This window comes from Salmo trutta, unplaced genomic scaffold (assembly GCF_901001165.1).
Source record: "Salmo trutta unplaced genomic scaffold, fSalTru1.1, whole genome shotgun sequence".
Classification (NCBI taxonomy): Eukaryota; Metazoa; Chordata; class Actinopteri; order Salmoniformes; family Salmonidae; genus Salmo; species Salmo trutta.
Genome location: NW_021823319.1, coordinates 837823 through 863028, shown reverse-complemented (window position 1 = coordinate 863028; position 25206 = coordinate 837823). Strand labels below are relative to the sequence as shown.

The 25206-nt window shown below is 49.7% G+C and overlaps 1 protein-coding gene across 1 annotated transcript; it reads right to left on the bottom strand.

The window, feature by feature from the left end:
* Positions 1-208: 208 nt before the first annotated feature.
* On the bottom strand, positions 209-24137 carry LOC115190097 (ryanodine receptor 2-like). The gene is made up of 7 exons (XM_029748572.1): positions 24006-24137; positions 21867-21986; positions 20995-21099; positions 9030-9044; positions 3342-3416; positions 1950-2028; positions 209-333 (listed from the first exon to the last, which is right to left on the bottom strand). Exons 1-7 carry the CDS (start codon positions 24135-24137, stop codon positions 209-211), a joined length of 651 nt encoding a protein of 216 aa, XP_029604432.1.
* Positions 24138-25206: the final 1069 nt, after the last annotated feature.

Genomic DNA, 25206 nt, shown 5'->3' with positions numbered 1-25206 from the left:
GTATGACAGGAGGGTTAAGGTGGAGTGGTATGACAGGAGGGATAGGGTGGAGTGGTATGACAGGAGGGTCAGGGTGGAGTGGTATGACAGGAGGGTTAGGGTGGAGTGGTATGACAGGAGGGTTGAGGGTATGAGAAAATGAAAAAAAATGAAATCTCCAAGGCAACATGTTTTGGTTGGTGTCGGTATGAGAGTGTGAAAAGGGTAATCAGAGACTCACCAGGTATCGTTCTGATGACACGCTAACTAGGATGAGGTCATCCCCGACTCGCACCTTCTCTCCCTCTGACCTCTGCTTGGAGGCAGGGTGGATGGTCCACCAGCATGCTTCTCCTGTTAGAGATAAGACATGAGGATATGGCTCTGAGACTATGGTAACATGACAGAAACCTTCTCTGACCTCTGCTTGGAGGCAGGGTGGATGGTCCACCAACATGCTTCTCCTGTTAGAGATAATGACATGAGGATATGGCTCTGAGACTATGGTAACATGACAGAAACCTTCTCTGACCTCTGCTTGGAGGCAGGGTGGATGGTCCACCAACATGCTTCTCCTGTTAGAGATAAGACATGAGGATATGGCTCTGAGACTATGGTAACATGACAGAAACCCTTCTCTGACCTCTGCTTGGAGGCAGGGTGGATGGTCCACCAACATGCTTCTCCTGTTAGAGATAAGACAGGAGGATATGGCTCTGGAGACTATCTCTCTCTGAGCCTCTCTCTCTCTGAGCTCTTCTCTGTCTCTGAGCCTCTCTGTCTCTGAACCTCTCTCTCCTGAGCTCTCTCTCTGTCTCTGAGACATTCAGTCTGGAGTCTAGTAACCTACAACAGCACCACTGAGGGTCTGGAGTCTAGTAACCTCCATCAGCACCACTGAGGGTCCTGGAGTCTAGTAACCTCCAGCAGCACCACGGAGGTCGGGAGCTAGTAACCTCCAGCAGCACCACTGAGGGTCTGGAGTCTAGTAACCTCCAGCAGCACCACCTGAGGGTCTGGAGTCCTAGTAACCTCCAGCAGCACCACTGAGGGTCTGGAGTCTAGAAACCTCCCGCAGCACCACTGAGGGTCTGGAGTCTAGTAACCTCCAGCAGCACCACTGAGGGTCTGGAGTCTAGTAACCTACAGCAGCACCACTGAGGGTCTGGAGTCTAGTAACCTCTAGGCAGCACCACTGAGGGTCTGGAGTCTAGTAACCTACAGCAGCACCACTGAGGGTCTGGAGTCTAGTAACCTCCAGCAGCACCACTGAGGGTCTGGAGTCTAGTAACCTCCAGCAGCACAACTGAGGGTCTGGAGTCTAGTAACTTCAGCAGCACCACTGAGGTCTGGAAGTCTAGTAACCTCCAGCACAACTGAGGTTACCTCCAGCAAGCAAACCACTGAGGGTCTGGAGTCTAGTAACCTCCAGCAGCACCACTGAGGGTCTGGAGTCTAGTAACCTCCAGCAGCACCACTGAGGGTCTGGAGTCTAGTAACCTCCAGCAGCACCACTGAGGGTCTGGAGTCTAGTAACCTCCAGCAGCCACTGAGGGTCTGGATCTAGTAACCTCAGCACACCACTGAGGGTCTGGAGTCTAGTAACCTCCAGCAGCACCACTGAGGGTCTGGAGTCTAGAAACCACAGGCAGCACTGCACACATACCGAAACACAACATAGTAAACATCCACACCACACAGCATCACAACAAGTCTTACTATGGGAACTCTTAAACAACAACCACATAAATCTCTCTCTCTCTGAAGCTTGCATGGCAACATAACACTACAACATGGCTTGGTAATGTTGTCTCATCTGACTGTACTAGCTATACTATGGCTGTTGTCTCATCTGACTGTACTAGCTATACTATGGCTGTTGTCTCATCTGACTGTACTAGCTATACTATGGCTGTTGGGTGGACTGGATGCTAGGTTAGCTGCTACACCAGGAAGGGAACGAGACCTACCTGTTGTGTCTTCCTGCAGTCCGACATCAAACGCCAGTTTGTCGGTTGAGGATCGGGAGGTACCTAGGCAACAGAGGTACTAGACAGAGAAACAAAAGAAGCCAATTATTCTTCAACACAACCTGACACAACTTGGTAGAAACCAGTCTCGTATTGCCGTCGTCTGACTGGCTCAGCAACTCGTGTATCACTAGAAAATACAGGCAAGAATACAACAAAGATGATGACAATCACAACAAAGATGATGACAACTAGAACAAAGATGATGACAATCACAACAAAGATGATGACAACCAGAACAAAGATGATGACAACCAGAACAAAGATGATGACAATCACAACAAAGATGATGACAACCAGAACAAAGATGATGACAACCAGAACAAAGATGATGACAATCACAACAAAGATGATGACAATCACAACAAAGATGATGACAACCACAACAAAGATGATGCCAACCACAACAAAGATGATGACAACCACAACAAAGATGATGACAACCAGAACAAAGATGATGACAGACAACCACAACAAAGATGATGACAATCACAACAAAGATGATGACAACCACAACAAAGATGATGCCAACCACACCAAAGATGATGCCAACCAGAACAAAGATGATGACAAACCACAACAAGATGATGACAATCACACAAAGATGATGACAACCACAACAAAGATGATGCCAACCACAACAAAGATGATGACAACCACAACAAAGATGATGACAACCACAACAAAGATGATGACAACCACAACAAAGATGATGACAACCACAACAAAGATGATGACAACCACAACAAAGATGATGACAACCACAACAAAGATGATGACAGACAACCACAACAAAGATGATGACAGACAACCACAACAAAGATGATGACAACCACAACAAAGATGATGATAGACAACCACAACAAAGATGATGACAGACAACCACAACAAAGATGATGACAACCACAACAAAGATGATGACAATCACAACAAAGATGATGACAATCACAACAAAGATGATGACAACCACAACAAAGATGATTACAACCACAACAAAATGATGACAACCACAACAAAGATGATGACAATCACAACAAAGATGATGACAACCACAACAAAGATGATTACAACCACAACAAAGATGATGGCAACCACAACAAAGATGATGCCAACCACAACAAAGATGATGACAACCACAACAAAGATGATGACAATCACAACAAAGATGATGACAACCACAACAAAGATGATGACAACCACAACAAAGATGATGACAACCACAACTGACTGACATCACAGAGCATAAACCTGGAATGGAAGATTGTGACACTGATTCAAGTACGTGTTATTTCCTGTATTTGGCTTCTCCAGACACACTGCAGAGGGACTCACCATGCCGCTGTAGGAGTGTCGTAGCAGGACAGCGTGTCCGTACAGTAAGGTGCGGTGGCCCCCTCCCTGGGCCGTCTACAGGACAGAGACAGAGAGACAAGAGACACATTCAGGAAGTAGTTTAACTAGTAACACGTACAATACTGTTACTATACAGGACTAAGATCGGACCATACTACACCGGCTCTGACACTCGTCAGGGCTTGCAAACTATCGCGAATTACAAAGGGATACCCAGCCGAGAGTTGCCCGGTGAGATGAGCCCACCAGACGAGCTAAATGCCTTCTATGCTCGCTTCGAGGCAAGAAATACTGAAACATGCGTGAGAGCACCAGCTGTTCTGGACGACTGTGTGATCACGCTCGCCGTAGCCGATGTGAGTAAGACCTTTAAACCCGTTAACATTCACAAGGCCGCAGGGCCAGACGGATTACCAGGACGTGTACTCCGAGCATGTGCTGACCAGCTGGAATGAGTCTTCACTGACATTTTCAACCTCTCCCTGACCCAGTCTGTAATGCCTACATGTTTCAAGCAGACCATCATAGTCCCTGTGCCCAAGAACACCAAGGTAACCAGTCTAAATGACTATTGTCCCATAGCACTCACATCTGTAGCCATGAAGTGCTTTGAAAGGCTGGTCATGGCTCACATCAACACGATCATCCCCAGACACCCTGGACCCACTCCAATTCGCATAGCGCCCCAACAGATCCACAGATGACGCAATCTCTATCGCACTTCCACACTACATCTCAGCGTTCATATACTACGTCTCAGCGTTTAACACCATAGTGTCCTCCAAAGCTCATCACTAAGCTAAGGATCCTGGGACTGAAACACCGAACCTCTTCAACTGGATCCTGGACTTCCTGACGGGGAGCCACCAGGTGGTGAGGGTAGGCAACAACACATCCGCTATGCTGACTCTCAACACAGGTGTCCCTCAGGGGTGCGTGCTTAGTCCCCTCCTGTACTTCGTGTTCACCCACGACTGCGTGGCCGCGCACGACTCCAACACCATCATCAAGTTTGCCGACGACACGATGGTGGTGACCTGATCACCACCGACGATGAGACAGTCTATCGGGAGGAGGTAAGAGCCCTTGACTTATTCCACATTTTGTTACGTTACAGCCTTATTCTAAAATGGAATAAATATTTGTTTTTCCCGCAGCAATTTACACACAATATCCCATAATGACAAAGCGAAAACAGGTTTTTAGAAATGTTTGCAAATGTATCAAAAAACAGAAATACCTTATTTACATAAGTGTTCACACCATTTGCTATGAGACTCGAAATTGAGCTCGGATTCATCCTGTTTCCATGGATCATCCTTGAGATGTTTTACAACTTGATTGGAGTCCGACTCTGGTAAATTCAATTGATTAGACACGATTTAGAAAGGCACACAACAGTCTATATAAGGTCCCACAGTTGACAGTGAATGCTCCGAGACAGGATGGTGTCGAGCCACAGATCTGGGGAAGGGAACCAAAACATTTCTGCAGCATTGAAGGTCCCCAAGAACACAGTGGCTTCCATCACTATTAAATGGAAGAAGTTTGGAACCACCTAGACTCTTCCTAGAGCTGGCCGCTGGCTAAACTGAGAAATCGGGGGAGAAGGGCCATGGTCAGGGAGGTGACCAAGAACCAGATGGTCACTCTGAAGAAGCCCCAAAGTTCCTCTGTGGATATGGGAAATTCTTCCAGAAGGACAACCATCTCTGCAGCACTCCACCAATCAGGCCTTTATGGTAGAGTGGCCAGACGGAAGCCACTCCTCAGTAAAAGGCACATGACAGCCTGCTTGGAGTTTGACAAAAAGCACCTAAAGACTCTCAGACCATGAGAAACAAGATTCTCTCGTCTGATGAAGCCAAGATTGAACTCTTTGGCATGAATGCCAAGTGTCACGTCTGGAGGAAACCTGGCACCATCCGTACGGTGAAGCATGGTGGTGGCAGCATCATGCTGTGGGGATGTTTTTCAGAGGCAGGGACTGGGAGACAAGTCAGGATTGAGGCAAAGATGAACGGAGCAAAGTACAGCGAAATCCTTGATGAAAACCTTCTCCAGAGCGCTCAGGACCTCAGACTGGGGCGAAGGTTCACCTTCCAACAGGACAACAACCCTAAGCACACTGCCAAGGCAATGCAAGAGTGGTTTCGGGACAAGTCTCTGAATGTCCTTGAGTGGCCCAGCCAGAGACTGGACGAACCCGATCGAACATCTCTGGAGAGACCTGAAAATAGCTCTGCAGCTAAGCTCCCCATCCAACCTGACAGAGCTTGAGAGGATCTGCAGAGAAGAATGGGAGAATCTCCCCAAATACAGGTGTGCCAAGCTTGCAGCGTCATACCCAAGAAGACTCAATGCTGTAATCGCTGGCAAAGGTGCTTCAACAAAGTACTGAGTAAAGGGTCTGAATACTTATGTAAATGTGAAATTTCAGTTTTATTTTTAATAAATTAGCAGACATTTCTAGAAATCTGTTTTTGCTTTTTCATTCTGGGGTATTGTGTGTAGATTGATGAAAAGAAAAAAAAGCTATATATTCAATTTTAGAATAAGGCTGTAACATTAAGTGTAGAAATTAGTCAAGAGGTCTGAATACTTTCCGAAGGCACTGTATATGTACAGCACCAGTCAAAAGTTTGGACACAGCTACTCATTCCAGGGGTTTTCTTTATTTATACTATTTTCTACATTGTAGAATAATAGTGAAGACATCAACACTACGACATAACACATATGGAATCATGTAGTAAACTAAAAAGTGTTAAACAAATCGAAATATATTTTATATTTCAGATTCTTCAAAGTAGCCACCCTTTGCCTTGACAGCTTTGCACACTCTTGGCATTCTCTCAACCAGCTTCACGTGGAATGCTTTTCCAATATTCTTGAAAGAGTTCCCATATGCTGAGCACTTGTTAGCTGCATTTTCCTTCACTCTGCGGTCCAACTCATCCCAAACCATCTCAATTGAGTTGAGGTCAGGTGATTGTAGAGGCCAGGTCATCTGATGCAGCACTCCATCACTCTCCTTCTTGGTCAAATAGCCCTATACAGTACCCTGGCTAGGCTAGCATGACTTCATCTAACAGCCCCTCTCTCCTACAGTACCCTGGCTAGGCTAGCATGACTTCATCTAACAGCCCCTCTCTCCTACAGTACCCTGGCTAGGCTAGCATGACTTCATCTAACAGCCTCCTCTCTCCTACAGTACCCTGGCTAGCATGTCTTCATCTAACAGCTCCTCTCTCCTACAGTACCCTGGCTAGCATGTCTTCATCTAACAGCCCCCTCTCTCCTACAGTACCCTGGCTAGGCTAGCATGTATTCATCTAACAGCCCCTCTCTCCTACAGTACCCTGGCTAGGCTAGCATGGCTTCATCTAACAGCCCCCTCTCTCCTACAGTACCCTGGCTAGGCTAGCATGGCTTCATCTAACAGCCCCCTCTCTCCTACAGTACCCTGGCTAGGCTAGCATGTCTTCATCTAACAGCCCCCTCTCTCCTACAGTACCCTGGCTAGGCTAGCATGTCTCCATCTAACAGCCCCCTCTCTCCTACAGTACCCTGGCTAGGCTAGCATGTCTTCATCTAACAGCCCCCTCTCTCCTACAGTACCCTGGCTAGGCTAGCATGTCTTCATCTAACAGCCCCTCTCTCCTACAGTACCCTGGCTAGCATGTCTTCATCTAACAACCCCTCCCTCCTACAGTACCCTGGCTAGGCTAGCATGTCTTCATCTAACAGCCCCTCTCTCCTACAGTACCCTGGCTAGCATGTCTTCATCTAACAACCCCTCCCTCCTACAGTACCCTGGCTAGGCTAGCATGTCTTCATCTAACAGCCCCTCTCTCCTACAGTACCCTGGCTAGCATGTCTTCATCTAACAACCCCTCCCTCCTACAGTACCATGGCTAGACTAGCATGTATTCATCTAACAACCCCTGTCTCCTACAGTACCCTGGCTAGGTTAGCATGTCTTCATCTAACAACCCCTCCCTCCTACAGTACCCTGGCTAGGTTAGCATGGCTTCATCTAACAGCCCCCTCCCTCCTATAAGTACCCTGGCTAGCATGTCTTCATCTAACAACCCCTCCCTCCTACAGTACCCTGGCTAGCATGTCTTCATCTAACAACCCCTCCCTCCTACAGTACCCTGGCTAGACTAGCATGTCTTCATCTAACAGCCCCTCCCTCTCTCCTACAGTACCCTGGCTAGGCTAGCATGTCTTCATCTAACAGCCCCCTCTCTCCTACAGTACCCTGGCTAGGCTAGCATGTCTTCATCTAACAGCCCCCTCTCTCCTACAGTACCCTGGCTAGACTAGCATGTCTTCATCTAACAACCCCTCCCTCCTACAGTACCCTGGCTAGACTAGCATGTCTTCATCTAACAGCCCCTCCCTCTCTCCTACAGTACCCTGGCTAGGCTAGCATGTCTTCATCTAACAGCCCCCTCTCTCCTACAGTACCCTGGCTAGGCTAGCATGTCTTCATCTAACAGCCCCCTCTCTCCTACAGTACCCTGGCTAGGCTAGCATGTATTCATCTAACAGCCCCCCTCTCTCCTACAGTACCCTGGCTAGGCTAGCATGTATTCATCTAACAACCCCTCTCTCCTACAGTACCCTGGCTAGACTAGCATGTCTTCATCTAACAGCCCCCTCTCTCCTACAGTACCCTGGCTAGCATGTCTTCATCTAACAGCCCCCTCCCTCCTAGCCTAGTCAGTCTGACACAGCCACATTCACACAAACATGCACGCACGCCTGCTCACACCGCCCACGCACGCACGCACGCACGCACGCACGCACGCACGCACGCACACACACACACACACACACACACACACACACACACACACACACACACACACACACACACACACACACACACACACACACACACACAGGTGTTTCCCCCAGCCTGGTTAGTCTGACAAAGACTGCTCCTGTGTTTCCATCCATTCCACATGTCAAACTCCATCCATCCAACCACACAGCTGACTGTCCAGGAGACCGGGGGGGGGGGGGGGAAAGTGTGTGTGGTGTCAGGTACAGCTGTTTGTGATTAGGGAGATACTGTTGGGATAATAGGGTTTTTGTAAAGATGAGGAGCTAGGAGCTCCTCCAGGACCTCAGACACACAGCGGCAGAAGGAACCAGGACGGCAGACACACAGCGGCAGAAGGAACCAGGACGGCAGACACACAGCGGCAGAAGGAACCAGGACACACAGCGGCAGAAGGAACCAGGACGGCAGACACACAGCGGCAGAAGGAACCAGGACGGCAGACACACAGCGGCAGAAGGAACCAGGACACACAGCGGCAGAAGGAACCAGGACGGCAGACACACAGCGGCAGAAGGAACCAGGACACACAGCGGCAGAAGGAGCCAGGGCCTCAGACACACAGCGGCAGAAGGAACCAGGACACACAGCGGCAGAAGGAGCCAGGGCCTCAGACACACAGCGGCAGAAGGAACCAGGACCTCAGACACACAGCGGCAGAAGGAGCCAGGGCCTCAGACACACAGCGGCAGAAGGAACCAGGACCTCAGACACACAGCGGCAGAAGGAACCAGGACACACAGCGGCAGAAGGAACCAGGACGGCAGACACACAGCGGCAGAAGGGGGAGCAGCAGACATGAATGAACTCACCTTCATCATGAACTTCTGTGTTGGCATGGAATAAATGGAAAGGAGAGTTAATTCAACACCAATAGAGGTAAACAACCCTCAACCCATTGAGACAGTACAGTATGGTTACCGTGGTAACAGTGTGTCTACTACAGTATGATTACCATGGTAACCGTGTATCTACTACAGTGGTACAGTACAGTATGTTTACCATGGTAACAGTGTGTCTACTACAGTGGTACAGTACAGTATGATTACCATGGTTACCACTCTACTACAGTGGTACAGTACAGTATGATTACCATGGTAACGGTGTGTGCAGCTCCCTATGAAGAGGGACAAACGTTCAACACAGACACGTGTGTTAGAAACACTGTATTAAAAGAGGACTAGAGCAGAGTACACGTAGTTTACAGATCATCTGGACTAGCACATGACCCAACGAACAGGATGTAGTATTGATATGTGAGCACATGACCCAACGGACAGGATGTAGTATTGATATGTGAGCACATGACCCAACGAACAGGATGTAGTATTGATATGTGAGCACATGACCCAACGAACAGGATGTAGTATTGATATGTGAGCGCATGACCCAACGAACAGGATGAAGTATTGATATGTGAGCACATGACCCAACGAACAGGATGTAGTATTGATATGTGAGCGCATGGCCCAACGAACAGGATGTAGTATTGATATGTGAGCACATGACCCAACGAACAGGATGTAGTATTGATATGTGAGCACATGACCCAACGGACAGGATGTAGTATTGATATGTGAGCGCATGACCCAACGAACAGGATGTAGTATTGATATGTGAGCACATGATCCAACGAACAGGATGTAGTATTGATATGTGAGCGCATGGCCCAACGAACAGGATGTAGTATTGATATGTGAGCACATGACCCAACGAACAGGATGTACTATTGATATGTGAGCACATGACCCAACGGACAGGATGTAGTATTGATATGTGAGCACATGACCCAACGAACAGGATGTAGTATTGATATGTGAGCACATGACCCAACGAACAGGATGTAGTATTGCTATGTGAGCACATGACCCAACGAACAGGATGTAGTATTGATATGTGATCACATGACCCAACGGACAGGATGTAGTATTGATATGTGAGCACATGACCCAACGAACAGGATGTAGTATTGATATGTGAGCACATGACCCAACGAACAGGATGTAGTATTGATATGTGATCGCACGTACAGACCCAATGTTTTCCTGAGCTCCTATGTCTAAAGTTTAGAGGAGCTTGGGAAAGCGAAGGAAAGATGAAAGGAAAATACCAAAAGATCTGGGGGACGATTTAAAATAATTAGAAATAATCAAATGATAGCGAATTAACTGTGAGTTACAGTGAAGGGATGCCTGGGCTCTAACCCTGAGACACGTGACTTGTTTATTCTGTTGAATATGGACAGTGTGTTTTTGCTTTCAAGTCTGAGGGTCTAAATGCTCCTCCCATGTCCTCAGTAGAACAGCATAGACTCTAGGTCTACTGACCCTGGTGGAGGGTCTAAATGCTCCTCCCATGTCCTCAGCATAGACTGTAGGTCTACTGACCCTGGTGGAGGGTCTAAATGTTCCTCCCATATCCTCAGTAGAACAGCATAGACTGTAGGTCTACTGACCCTGGTGGAGGGTCTAAATGCTCCTCCCATGTCCTCAGTAGAACAGCATAGACTGTAGGTCTACTGATCCTAGAGTTTGTAGGTGTGCTTGGTCCCACGCCCTCCCGGGCGTCTGGCCGAGCCTGGTCTTTCATGTCGGTAGGTGGGGTTGAGCGCACCCTGACAACAGTAGGTGAGTATTTGTTTGATTCTATGTTTTGGAAATGCTCTAGAAAAGTCATCATTTCTCATTCACTAAGTTAAGGTTAGGGTTAGGCCTACTGTTTCTGACTGTGGCCTGCTCTGCTCTACTCTAACAGGAGCCTACTGTTTCTGACTGGGGCCTGCTCTGTTCTACTCTAACAGGAGCCTACTGTTTCTGATTGTGGCCTGCTCTACTCTACTCTAACAGGAGCCTACTGTTTCTGACTGGGGCATGCTCTACTCTACTCTAACAGGAGCCTACTGTTTCTGACTGGGGCCTGCTCTGTTCTACTCTAACAGGAGCCTACTGTTTCTGATTGTGGCCTGCTCTACTCTACTCTAACAGGAGCCTACTGTTTCTGACTGGGGCATGCTCTACTCTACTCTAACAGGAGCCTACTGTTTCTGACTGGGGCCTGCTCTGTTCTACTCTAACAGGAGCCTACTGTTTCTGATTGTGGCCTGCTCTACTCTACTCTAACAGGAGCCTACTGTTTCTGACTGGGGCCTGCTCTGTTCTACTTTAACAGGAGCCTACTGTTTCTGATTGTGGCCTGCTCTGTTCTACTCTAACAGGAGCCTACTGTTTCTGACTGTGGCCTGCTCTACTCTACTCTAAAAGGAGCCTACTGTTTCTGATTGTGGCCTGCTCTACTCTACTCTAACAGGAGCCTACTGTTTCTGACTGTGGCCTGCTCTACTCTACTCTAAAAGGAGCCTACTGTTTCTGATTGTGGCCTGCTCTACTCTACTCTAAAAGGAGCCTACTGTTTCTGATTGTGGCCTGCTCTGTTCTGTTCTACTCTAACAGGAGCCTACTGTTTCTGATTGTGGCCTGCTCTACTCTACTCTAACAGGAGCCTACTGTTTCTGACTGTGGCCTGCTCTGCTCTACTCTACTCTAACAGGAGCCTACTGTTTCTGACTGGGGCCTGCTCTGTTCTACTCTAACAGGAGCCTACTGTTTCTGATTGTGGCCTGCTCTACTCTACTCTAACAGGAGCCTACTGTTTCTGACTGTGGCCTGCTCTGTTCTGCTCTAAAAGGAGCCTACTGTTTCTGATTGTGGCCTGCTCTACTCTACTCTAACAGGAGCCTACTGTTTCTGACTGTGGCCTGCTCTGTTCTGCTCTAAAAGGAGCCTACTGTTTCTGACTGGGGCCTGCTCTACTCTACTCTAACAGGAGCCTACTGTTTCTGATTGTGGCCTGCTCTACTCTACTCTAACAGGAGCCTACTGTTTCTGACTGGGGCATGCTCTACTCTACTCTAACAGGAGCCTACTGTTTCTGACTGGGGCCTGCTCTGTTCTACTCTAACAGGAGCCTACTGTTTCTGATTGTGGCCTGCTCTACTCTACTCTAACAGGAGCCTACTGTTTCTGACTGGGGCCTGCTCTGTTCTACTTTAACAGGAGCCTACTGTTTCTGATTGTGGCCTGCTCTGTTCTACTCTAACAGGAGCCTACTGTTTCTGACTGTGGCCTGCTCTACTCTACTCTAAAAGGAGCCTACTGTTTCTGATTGTGGCCTGCTCTACTCTACTCTAACAGGAGCCTACTGTTTCTGACTGTGGCCTGCTCTACTCTACTCTAAAAGGAGCCTACTGTTTCTGATTGTGGCCTGCTCTACTCTACTCTAAAAGGAGCCTACTGTTTCTGATTGTGGCCTGCTCTGTTCTGTTCTACTCTAACAGGAGCCTACTGTTTCTGATTGTGGCCTGCTCTACTCTACTCTAACAGGAGCCTACTGTTTCTGACTGTGGCCTGCTCTGCTCTACTCTACTCTAACAGGAGCCTACTGTTTCTGACTGGGGCCTGCTCTGTTCTACTCTAACAGGAGCCTACTGTTTCTGATTGTGGCCTGCTCTACTCTACTCTAACAGGAGCCTACTGTTTCTGACTGTGGCCTGCTCTGTTCTGCTCTAAAAGGAGCCTACTGTTTCTGATTGTGGCCTGCTCTACTCTACTCTAACAGGAGCCTACTGTTTCTGACTGTGGCCTGCTCTGTTCTGCTCTAAAAGGAGCCTACTGTTTCTGACTGTGGCCTGCTCTACTCTACTCTAACAGGAGCCTACTGTTTCTGATTGTGGCCTGCTCTACTCTACTCTAAAAGGAGCCTACTGTTTCTGATTGTGGCCTGCTCTGCTCTACTCTACTCTAACAGGAGCCTACTGTTTCTGATTGTGGCCTGCTATGTTCTACTCTAACAGGAGCCTACTGTTTCTGACTGTGGCCTGCTCTACTCTACTCTAACAGGAGCCTACTGTTTCTGATTGTGGCCTGCTCTGTTCTACTCTAACAGGAGCCTGCTGTTTCTGATTGTGGCCTGCTCTGGTCTACTCTAACAGGAGCCTACTGTTTCTGATTGTGGCCTGCTCTGTTCTACTCTAACAGGAGCCTGCTGTTTCTGATTGTGGCCTGCTCTGTTCTACTCTAACAGGAGCCTACTGTTTCTGACTGGGGCCTGCTCTGCTCTACTCTAACAGGAGCCTACTGTTTCTGACTGTGGCCTGTTCTGGTCTACTCTAACAGGAGCCTACTGTTTCTGATTGTGGCCTGCTCTGCTCTACTCTACTCTAACAGGAGCCTACTGTTTCTGACTGTGGCCTGCTCTGTTCTACTCTAAAATGAGCCTACTGTTTCTGACTGTGGCCTGCTCTGCTCTACTCTAACAGGAGCCTACTGTTTCTGATTGTGGCCTGCTCTGTTCTCCTCTAAAAAGCAGTAGGACATAAACTCCTTGATCACCGTGCCATAGCACAGTCATCCATGTGTGTGTCTGTATCCAGCAGTCCTATTCCTAATGAATAAAGTGTTAGCTGATTCCAGACCTGTAGTAATTGCTCAGTGTGACTGGCAGTATAAAGTGTTAGCTGATTCCAGACCTGTAGTAATTGACCTGTAGTAATTGCTCAGTGCGACTGACAGCTGATTCCAGACCTGTAGTAATTGACCTGTAGTAATTGCTCAGTGCGACTGACAGCTGATTCCAGACCTGTAGTAATTGCTCAGTGTGACTGACAGTATAAAGTGTTAGCTGACTCCAGACCTGCTGAGGAGAGGTGGAGAGGGGCTGAGGAGAGGTGGAGAGGGACTGAGGAGAGGTGGAGAGGGGCTGAGGAGAGGTGGAGAGGGACTGAGGAGAGGTGGAGAGGGGCTGAGGAGAGGTGGAGAGGGGCTGAGGAGAGGTGGAGAGGGACTGAGGAGAGGTGGAGAGGGGCTGAGGAGAGGTGGAGAGGGGCTGAGGAGAGGGGCTGAGGAGAGGTGGAGAGGGGGCTGAGGAGAGGTAGAAAGGGGCTGAGGAGAGGTAGAGAGGGGCTGAGGAGAGGTGGAGAGGGGCTGAGGAGAGGTGGAGAGGGGCTGAGGAGAGGTGGAGAGGGGCTGAGGAGAGGTAGAGAGGGGCTGAGGAGAGGTAGAGAGGGGCTGAGGAGAGGTGGAGAGGGGCTGAGGAGAGGTGGAGAGGGGCTGAGGAGAGGTGGAGAGGGGCTGAGGAGAGGTGGAGAGGGGCTGAGGAGAGGTGGAGAGGGGCTGAGGAGAGGTGGAGAGGGGCTGAGGAGAGGAGTGGTAAAGAGGGGCTGAGGAGAGGTGTATAGGGGCTGAGGAGAGGAGTGGTAGAGAGGGGCTGAGGAGAGGTAGAGAGGGGATGAGGAGAGGTGGAGAGGGGCTGAGGAGAGGTGGAGAGGGGCTGAGGAGAGGAGTGGTAAAGAGAGGGCTGAGGAGAGGTGTATAGGGGCTGAGGAGAGGAGAGGCTGAGAGGGGCTGAGGAGAGGTGGGAGAGGGGGCTGAGGAGAGGTGGAGAGGTGCTGAGGAGAGAGGGAGAGGGGCTGAGGAGAGGTGGAGAGGGGCTGAGGAGAGGTGGAGAGGGGCTGAGGAGAGGTGGAGAGGGGGGAGAGGGGCTGAGGAGAGGTGGAGAGGGGCTGAGGAGAGGTGGAGAGGGGCTGAGGAGAGGTGGAGAGGGGCTGAGGAGAGGTGGAGAGGGGGAGAGGGGCTGAGGAGAGGTGGAGAGGGGCTGAGGAGAGGTGGAGAGGGGCTGAGGAGAGGTGGAGAGGGGCTGAGGAGAGAGGGAGAGTACCTGAGGAGAGGTGGAGAGGGGCTGAGGAGAGGTGGAGAGGGGCTGAGGAGAGGTGGAGAGGGGCTAAGGAGAGACTCCATCAGTCATTATTAACCTGGTCCCTCCATCAGTCATTACTAACCTGGTCCCTCCATCAGTCATTACTAACCTGGTCCCTCCATCAGTCATTACTAACCTGGTCCCTCCATCAGTCATTATTAACCTGGTCCCTCCATCAGTCATTACTAACCTGGTCCCTCCATCAGTCATTACTAACCTGGTCCCTCCATCAGTCTTACTAACCTGGTCCCTCCATCAGTCATTACTAACCTGGTCCCTCCATCAGTCATTACTAACCTGGTCCCTCCATCAGTCATTACTAACCTGGTCCCTCCATCAGTCATTACTAACCTGGTCCCTCCATCAGTCATTACTAACCTGGTCCCTCATCAGTCATTACTAACCTGGTCCCTCCATCAGCATTACTAACCTGGTCCCTCCATCAGTCATTACTAAACCTGGTCCCTCCATCAGTCATTACTAACCTGGTCCCTCCATCAGTCATTACTAACCTGGTCCCCTCCATCAGTCATTACTAACCTGGTCCCTCCATCAGTCATTACTAACCTGGTCCCTCCATCAGTCATTACTAACCTGGTCCCTCCATCAGTCATTACTAACCTGGTCCCTCCATCAGTCATTACTAACCTGGTCCCTCCATCAGTCATTACTACCTGGTCCCTCCATCAGTCATTACTAACCTGGTCCCTCCATCAGTCATTACTAACCTGGTCCCTCCATCAGTCATTACTAACTGGTCCCTCCATCAGTCATCATAACCTGGTCCCCTCCATCAGTCATTACTAACCTGGTCCCTCCATCCAGTCATTACTAACCTGGTCCCTCCATCAGTCATTACTAACCTGGTCCCTCCATCAGTCATTACTAACCTGGTCCCTCCATCAGTCATTACTAACCTGGTCCCTCCATCAGTCATTACTAACCTGGTCCCTCCATCAGTCATTACTAACCTGGTCCCTCCATCAGTCATCACTAACCTGGTCCCTCCATCATCCTGTAGCAGCAACACAGACTATAGCTGTAGTTCTGTTAGACTGTAACTACTGAAGCTATTCATTTACATGTTCTCTTTTATCCTTTCCCTGCTCGCTGCTCGGCATGCTGGGAGTGAGTGCACGGTTTACAAATTAAATGTTGAGCTCTCACACTTGCTGTTCCTCTTCCAGTCTCTCTCACTCTTTTATCTTTTCGCACTTTCCGTCTACACACAGTCACATCCTCTCCTACTACCTGCCTCTCTGTATCTCTACCCCCCCCACCTCTCCTTCTACCTGCCTCCCTGTATCTCTACCCCCCCCCTCTCCTTCTACCTGCCTCCCTGTATCTCTACCCCCCCACCTCTCCTTCTACCTGCCTCCCTGTATCTCTACCCCCCCCCTCTCCTTCTACCTGCCTCCCTGTATCTCTACCCCCCACCTCTCCTTCTACCTGCCTCCCTGTATCTCTACCCCCCCCTCTCTCCTACTACCTGCCTCCCTGTATCTCTAGCCCCCCTCTCCTACTACCTGCCTCCCTGTATCTCTACCCCCCCTCTCTCCTTCTACCTGCCTCCCTGTATCTCTCTCTGTATCTCTACCCCCCACCTCTCCTACTACCTGCCTCCCTGTATCTCTACCCCCCCCTCTCTCCTTCTACCTGCCTCCCTGTATCTCCCTCTGTATCTCTACCCCCCCTCTCTCCTTCTACCTGCCTCCCTGTATCTCTCCCCCCCCCCTCTCCTACTACCTGCCTCCCTGTATCTCTCCCCCCCTCTCCTACTACCTGCCTCCCTGTATCTCTACCCCCCCACCTCTCCTTCTACCTGCCTCCCTGTATCTCTACCCTCCTCTCTCCTTCTACCTGCCTCCCTGTATCTCTACCCCCCAACCTCTCTTTCTACCTGCCTCCCTGTATCTCTACCCCCCCACCTCTCCTTCTACCTGCCTCCCTGTATCTCTCTCTGTATCTCTACCCCCCCACCTCTCCTTCTACCTGCCTCTCTGTATCTCTCTCTGTATCTCTACCCCCACCTCTCCTTCTACCTGCCTCCCTGTATCTCTCTCTGTATCTCTACCCCCCCACCTCTCCTTCTACCTGCCTCCCTGTATCTCTACCCCCCACCTCTCCTTCTACCTGCCTCCCTGTATCTCTACCCCCCACCTCTCCTTCTACCTGCCTCCCTGTATCTCTACCCCCCACCTCTCCTTCTACCTGCCTCCCTGTATCTCTACCCCCCCACCTCTCCTTCTACCTGCCTCCCTGTATCTCTCTCTGTATCTCTACCCCCCACCTCTCCTTCTACCTGCCTCCCTGTATCTCTCTCTGTATCTCTACCCCCCACCTCTCCTACTACCTGCCTCCCTGTATCTCTCTCTGTATCTCTACCCCCCCTCTCTCCTTCTACCTGCCTCCCTGTATCTCTCTCTGTATCCCTACCCCCCACCTCTCCTACTACCTGCCTCCCTGTATCTCTCTCTGTATCTCTAACCCCCACCTCTCCTTCTACCTGCCTCCCTGTATCTCTCCCTGTATCTCTACCCCCCCTCTCTCCTTCTACCTGCCTCCCTGTATCTCTACCCCCACCTCTCCTTCTACCTGCCTCCCTGTATCTCTCTCTGTATCCCTACCCCCCACCTCTCCTACTACCTGCCTCCCTGTATCTCCCTGTATCTCTACCCCCCCTCTCTCCTTCTACCTGCCTCCCTGTATCTCTAGCCCCCCTCTCCTACTACCTGCCTCCCTGTATCTCTACCCCCGACCTCTCCTTCTACCTGCCTCCCTGTATCTCTCTCTGTATCTCTACCCCCGCCTCTCCTTCTACCTGCCTCCCTGTATCTCTCTCTGTATCTCTAACCCATCTCTCCTTCTACCTGCCTCTCTGTATCTCTCTCTGTATCTCTACCCCCCACCTCTCCTTCTACCTGCCTCCCTGTATCTCTCTCTGTATCTCCACCCCCCACCTCTCCTTCTACCTGCCTCCCTGTATCTCTCTCTGTATCTCCACCCCCCACCTCTCCTTCTACCTGCCTCCCTGTATCTCTCTCTGTATCTCTACCCCCCCCACCTCTCCTACTACCTGCCTCCCTGTATCTCTCTCTGTATCTCTACCCCCCACCTTTCCTCCTACCTGCCTCTCTGTATCTCTCTCTGTATCTCTACCCCCCCCACCTCTCCTACTACCTGCCTCTCTGTATCTCTCTCTGTATCTCTACCCCCCCACCTCTCCTACTACCTGCCTCTCTGTATCTCTCTCTGTATCTCTACCCCCCACCTCTCCTTCTACCTGCCTCTCTGTATCTCTCTCTGTACCTCTACCCCCACCTCTCCTTCAGCCTGCCTCCCTGTATATCTCTCTGTATCTCTACCCCCACCTCTCCTTCTACCTGCCTCGCTGTATATCTCTCTGTATCTCTCTCTGTATCTCTCTCTGTATCTCTCTCTGTATCTCTCTCTGTATCTCTACCCCCCACCACTCCTTCTACCTGCCTCTCTGTATCTCTACCCCCCCTCTCTCCTTCTACCTGCCTCCCTGTATCTCTCTCTGTATCTCTACCCCCCCTCTCTCCTTCTACCTGCCTCCCTGTATCTCTCTCTGTATCTCCACCCCCCCCTCTCTCCTTCTACCTGCCTCCCTGTATCTCTCTCTGTATCTCTCTCTGTATCTCTCTCTGTATCTCTACCCCCCCACCTCTCCTTCTACCTGCCTCTCTGTATCTCTACCCCTCCCTCTCTCCTTATACCTGCCTCCCTGTATCTCTCTCTGTATCTCTACCCCCCCTCTCTCCTTCTACCTGCCTCTCTGTATATCTCTCTGTATCTCTACCCCCCACCTCTCCTTCTACCTGCCTCCCTGTATCTCTCTCTGTATCTCTACCCCCACCTCTCCTTCTACCTGCCTCTCTGTATCTCTCTCTGTATCTCTACCCCCACCTCTCCTTCTACCTGCCCCCCTGTATCTCTCTCTGTATCTCTACCCCCCACCTCTCCTTCTACCTGCCTCTCTGTATCTCTCTCTGTATCTCTACCCCCACCTCTCCTTCTACCTGCCTCCCTGTATCTCTCTCTGTATCTCTACCCCCCACCTCTCCTTCTACCTGCCTCTCTGTATCTCTCTCTGTATCTCTACCCCCCACCTCTCTCCTTCTACCTGCCTCCCTGTATCTCTCTCTCTGTATCTCTACCCCATCTCTCCTTCTACCTGCCTCTCTGTATCTCTATCCCCCCTCTCTCCTTCAGCCTGCCTCCCTGTATCTCTCTGGCTGGCTTACTGACTGACTGGCTGACTGACTGGCTGACTGACTGGCTGACTGACTAACTGGCAGACCGACCCACCGACTGATTGTTTCTGGGGCCCCTGACTCCTGGCAGACCCAGTACTGCCCTTGAATACACTTCTGGCTCAGAGAGAGAGCACAATTTAATTAGCCAAGTTATTCATAGATAGAAAGGTGATTATAAAAAGTTAATTACAGAAATGCAAGTCATGATGGAATATGGCACAGCATCTCAGTCTCTGACACGTTCTGCAACATCACATACAAGGTTTAAAACTGTACTGCAGTTCTGCACAAAACAACATCACATCGAAGTACAGTAGTTCATGTCATTTCAACATACCGTATTACATGGGCTGAGGACTGGGGTTATAACAGGGTAGACAACAGGGCTGTAGACTGGGACTATAACAGGGTAGACCACAGGGCTGTGGACTGGGGTTATAACAGGGTAGACAACAGGGCTGTGGACTATAACAGGGTAAACCGCAGGGCTGTGGACTATAACAGGGTAGACCACAGGGACTGGGACTGGGGTTATAACAGGGTAGACCACAGGGCTGTGGACTGGGACTATAACAGGGTAGACCACATGGCTGTGGATTGGGGTTATAACAGGGTAGACCACAGGGCTGTGGACTGGGACTATAACAGGGTAGACCACAGGGCTGTGGACTGGGACTATAACAGGGTAGACCACAGGGCTGTGGACTGGGACTATAACAGGGTAGACCACAGGGCTGTGGACTGGGACTATAACAGGGTAGACCACAGGGCTGTGGACTATAACAGGGTAGACCACAGGGCTGTGGACTGGGACTATAACAGGGTAGACACAGGGCTGTGGACTGGGGTTATAACAGGGTAGACCACAGGGCTGTGGACTGGGACTATTACAGGGTTAGACCACAGGGCTGGGGACTGGGACTATAATAGGGTAGACCACAGGGCTGTGGACTGGGACTCTAACAGGGTAGACCACAGGGCTGTGGACTGGGACTATAACAGGGTAGACCACAGGGCTGTGGACTGGGACTATAACAGGGTAGACCACAGGGCTGTGGACTGGGACTATAACAGGGTAGACCACAGGGCTGTGGACTGGGACTATAACAGGGTAGACCACAGGGCTGTGGACTGGGGTTATAACAGGGTAGACCACAGGGCTGTGGACTGGGACTATAACAGGGTAGACCACAGGGCTGGGGACTGGGACTATAATAGGGTAGACCACAGGGCTGTGGACTGGGACTCTAACAGGGTAGACCACAGGGCTGTGGACTGGGACTATAACAGGGTAGACCCCAGGGCTGTGGACTGGGACTATAACAGGGTAGACCACAGGGCTGTGGACTGGGACTATAACAGGGTAGACCACAGGGCTGTGGACTGGGAGTAGTTAACCACACTGCAAACCTTATTCCTGACCATAACGTTAAATGACTTTTAAAAGCTCATTCTCAGCCCAATTTGACTTTGTGGCTGTGCTATCTTGAGGGAACTAGTCAGTCTGTGCTTAGCGTTGCTCTCTGATTGGGCCTGTAAATGCATCTGTCCAGGTCACTATAGGGAAGTGGACCCCAGCATAGAGACATCTCGTCCCCTGTCACTGGACCATCCATCAGAACCAGTACAGGCCCTGTCTGAGATAGATAGATCTGTGTGTACTCAGCCCTGCCTCTTACAGACAGACAGACAGACAGACAGACAGACAGACAGACAGACAGACAGACAGACAGACAGACAGACTCACCCCTTCTGCCTTCTCCTCGGTGTTGGCCAGCATCTCCTGCAGGGCCCGTACTGAGAGGGACTGTTCGAGGACAAACGTACAGATGGACAGGTCTGGAGGGACATTCTGGAAGAGATGACAGCTAGGTTAGAAGGGAACTGTAGTCCTAGAGCAGGTCAGTCTGGGAGATGCAGTCCAGTCAAAGTATAAACAGCCAGGTTAGAAGGGAACTGTAGTCCTAGAGCAGGTCAGTCTGGGAGATGTAGTCCAGTTAAAGGATAAACAGCCAGGTTAGAAGGGAACTGTAGTCCTGGAGCAGGTCAGTCTGGGAGATGTAGTCCAGTTAAAGTATAAACAGCCAGGTTAGAAGGGAACTGTAGTCCTAGAGCAGGTCAGTCTGGGAGATGTAGTCCAGTCAAAGTATAAACAGCCAGGTTAGAAGGGAACTGTAGTCCTAGAGCAGGTCAGTCTGGGAGATGTAGTCCAGTTAAAGGATAAACAGCCAGGTTAGAAGGGAACTGTAGTCCTGGAGCAGGTCAGTCTGGGAGATGTAGTCCAGTTAAAGGATAAACAGCCAGGTTAGAAGGGAACTGTAGTCCTGGAGCAGTTCAGTCTGGGAGATGTAGTCCAGTTAAAGTATAAACAGCCAGGTTAGAAGGGAACTGTAGTTCTAGAGCAGGTCAGTCTGGGAGATGTAGTCCAGTTAAAGGATAAACAGCCAGGTTAGAAGGGACCTGAGCATCAGCAGTAATCTACAGTCATTTAGACTACGGATCTTGCTCGGGAAAGACCTGAGGCTGGACTGACAAGGACAAGGACTTAGCGTAGCCATTAGCCCATACACTACTACTCCTGGTGCAATGCAGTCTGGTAGATGTAGTTCCTGTGTTCACCTTAGAGTTGGATGTTGACTCGAGGAAGCAGAGTCTGTTTCCGAAGCCCTCGGCTGCCAGACACAGCTTCTGTTGCTCCTTCTGGACTGTGGCAGAACACTGCAGGACAACCTCGTCATCCTGGGGACACAGAGACAGGAAGTAGCAGTTAGAACCAACACAGAAAACCCTGGTCACTGCGGGGTAGAGAGAGAGAGCAGAGATACCAACACAGAAAACCCTGGTCACTGTGGGGTAGAGAGAGAGACACAGTAGAGAACCAACACAGAAAACCCTGGTCACTGTGGGGTAGAGAGAGAGACACAGCAGAGAACCAACACAGAAAACCCTGGTCACTGTGTGGTAGAGAGAGAGACACAGCAGGGAACCAACACAGCCTTGTCATTGCCAACAATCTACAACCTGGGCAACGATCTAAAATGTGTGACCTCCAGAGTCGAGCCTGCTCCACGGTGGGCGCCTGCCAGCGCAGCCGTTTGTAATGACTAACGAGGGCCAAAGGGGCTCTTTTGAACGTTGTAACTGGCAACGGAACATTTTCAGTCAACACGCTGCACTCAGCAGCACCTAGAGGGGTCAGGCTTTAACCCAGCTAACAAGGGGGTCGTCCTAAGGACATAAGACGTTATATCCCACTGACGTGCAGAGAACGTTCTACGAACGTTAAAACGTAACGTCGAGAGGACGTTCAGTACAGGTCCCCCCGGGTTTTGGTCGCTTGTATAACGTTACAATAAGGTAGTTTTGATTGTCTATTAGGGAACGTTACAAAAAGGTTCCTATTTGGTTGTGATAGGATGTTATGAGTGGGACATTCAACTACAACAAGGGGGACGTCGCATGAACGTCAAGGGGACGTCGCTTTAAGGTCAAGGGGACGTCGCATGAACGTCAATGGTACGTTGCATGAACGTCAAGGGGACGTCGCATGAACGTCAAGGGGACGTCGCATGAAGTTCAAGGGGACGTCGCATGAAGTTCAAGGGGACGTCGCATGAACGTCAAGGGGACGTCGCATGAAGTTCAAGGGGACGTCGCATGAAGTTCAAGGGGACATCGCATGAACGTCAAGGGGACGTCGCATGAACGTCAAGGGAACGTCGCATGATGGTTTTGAGGTAAGTGGGACGCTGATCAGCTGAAATAGTGACCATGCGCTTCTCCATTTAGAAAGAAAGTCGAACGCTCCCCAAAATGTTTTCATGGCTAACCGACATTACGGCATTATTCCTTGAGTGGCGCAGCGGTCTAAGGCACTGCATCGCAGTGCTAGAGGCGTCACTACAGACCCGGGTTCGATCCCGGGCTGTATCACAACCGGCCGTGATTGGGAGTCCCATAGGGCGGCGCATAATTGGCCCGGCGTCGTCCGGGTTTGACCGGGGTAGGAAGTCATTGTAAATAAGATTATGTTCTTAACTGACTTGTCTGGTTAAATAAAGGTAAAAAAATATATTAAAAAAAAAATATATATACATATATGATTCTTAGAGATGCAAGTGTGTCACGTGTCTACAGACACTACATTCCACCTATAATAAATATATATCTACAATACAGACACTACATTCCACCTATAATAAATACATATCTACAATACAGACACTACATTCCACCTATAATAAATAGATATCTACAATACAGACACTACATTCCACCTATAATAACTACATATCTACAATACAGACACTACATTCCACCTATAATAACTACATTTCTACAATACAGACACTACATTCCACCTATAATAAATACATATCTACAATACAGACACTACATTCCACCTATAATAAATAGATATCTACAATACAGACACTACATTCCACCTATAATAACTACATATCTACAATACAGACACTACATTCCACCTATAATAAATACATATCTACAATACAGACACTACATTCCACCTATAATAAATACATATCTACAATACAGACACTACATTCCACCTATAATAAATACATATCTAAAATACAGACACTACATTCCACCTATAATAACTACATATCTACAATACAACGCTGTCTTCTAAAATACAGCATACTTCATTATAATTCCAACATCTTCCCTGCTCTGGTGCAGCCCACTACCATCCTGTTCAGGATTCCTTCAGGATACTCATGAAATGGTGCTTACAAGAGAGTCTATCACACTGTAGAAGGAGATGAGAGGGTCCATTACACTGTAGAAGGAGATGAGAGGGTCCATTACACTGTAGAAGGAGATGAGAGGGTCCATTTCACTGTAGGAGGAGATGAGAGGGTCCATTACACTGTAGGAGGAGATGAGAGGGTCCATTACACTGTAGGAGGAGATGAGAGGGTCCATTACACTGTAGGAGGAGATGAGAGGGTCCATTACACTGTAGGAGGAGATGAGAGGGTCCATTACACTGTAGGAGGAGATGAGAGGGTCCATTACACTGTAGAAGGAGATGAGAGGGTCCATTACACTGTAGGAGGAGATGAGAGGGTCCATTAGAAGGAGATGAGAGGGTCCATTACACTGTAGGAGGAGATGAGAGGGTCCATTAGAAGGAGATGAGAGGGTCCATTACACTGTAGGAGGAGATGAGAGGGTCCATTACACTGTAGGAGGAGATGAGAGGGTCCATTACACTGTAGAAGGAGATGAGAGGGTCCATTACACTGTAGAAGGAGATGAGAGGGTCCATCTACACTGTAGAGAGATGAAGGGTCCATTACACTGTAGGCGGAGATGAGAGGGTCCATTACACTGTAGGAGGAGATGAGAGGGTCCATTACCATGTAGGAGGAGATGAGAGGGGTCCATTACACTGTAGGGGGAGGATGAGAGGGTCCATACACTGTAGGAGGAGATGAGAGGGTCCATTACACTGTAGGAGGAGATGAGAGGGTCCATACACTGTAGGAGGAGATGAGGGGTCCATTACACTTGTAGGAGGAGATGAGAGGGTCCATTACACTGTAGAAGGAGATGAGAGGGTCCATTACACTGTAGGAGGAGATGAGGGGGTCCATTAGGAGGAGATGAGAGGGTCCATTACACTGTAGGAGGAGATGAGAGGGTCCATTACACTGTAGAAGGAGATGAGAGGGTCCATTACACTGTGGAAGGGAATGAGAATGGCTGGATCGTTCACAGAGACTAACCTTCCCTGTGTTTCTTAAATAACACACACACACACACACACACACACACACACACACACACACACACACACACACACACACACACACACACACACACACACACACACACACACACACACACCAGGGATCCCTGACAGGAAGCTGATAGGACGTGGAGCTCTGCCAACTGAGGATGAGGCTAAATGCTGCTCGTCAATAACAGG

Coding starts and splice junctions, on each gene's coding strand:
- LOC115190097 (XM_029748572.1), bottom strand. CDS start 24,137: ATGGACCCTCTCATCTCCTCCTACAGTGAAATGGACCCTCTCATCTCC. Junction 21,100..21,866: donor AGTCAACATCCAACTCTAAG/GTGAACACAGGA, acceptor CATCTCTTCCAG/AATGTCCCTCCAGACCTGTC. Junction 334..1,949: donor ACTGCAGGAAGACACAACAG/GTAGGTCTCGTT, acceptor TATCTCTAACAG/GAGAAGCATGCTGGTGGACC.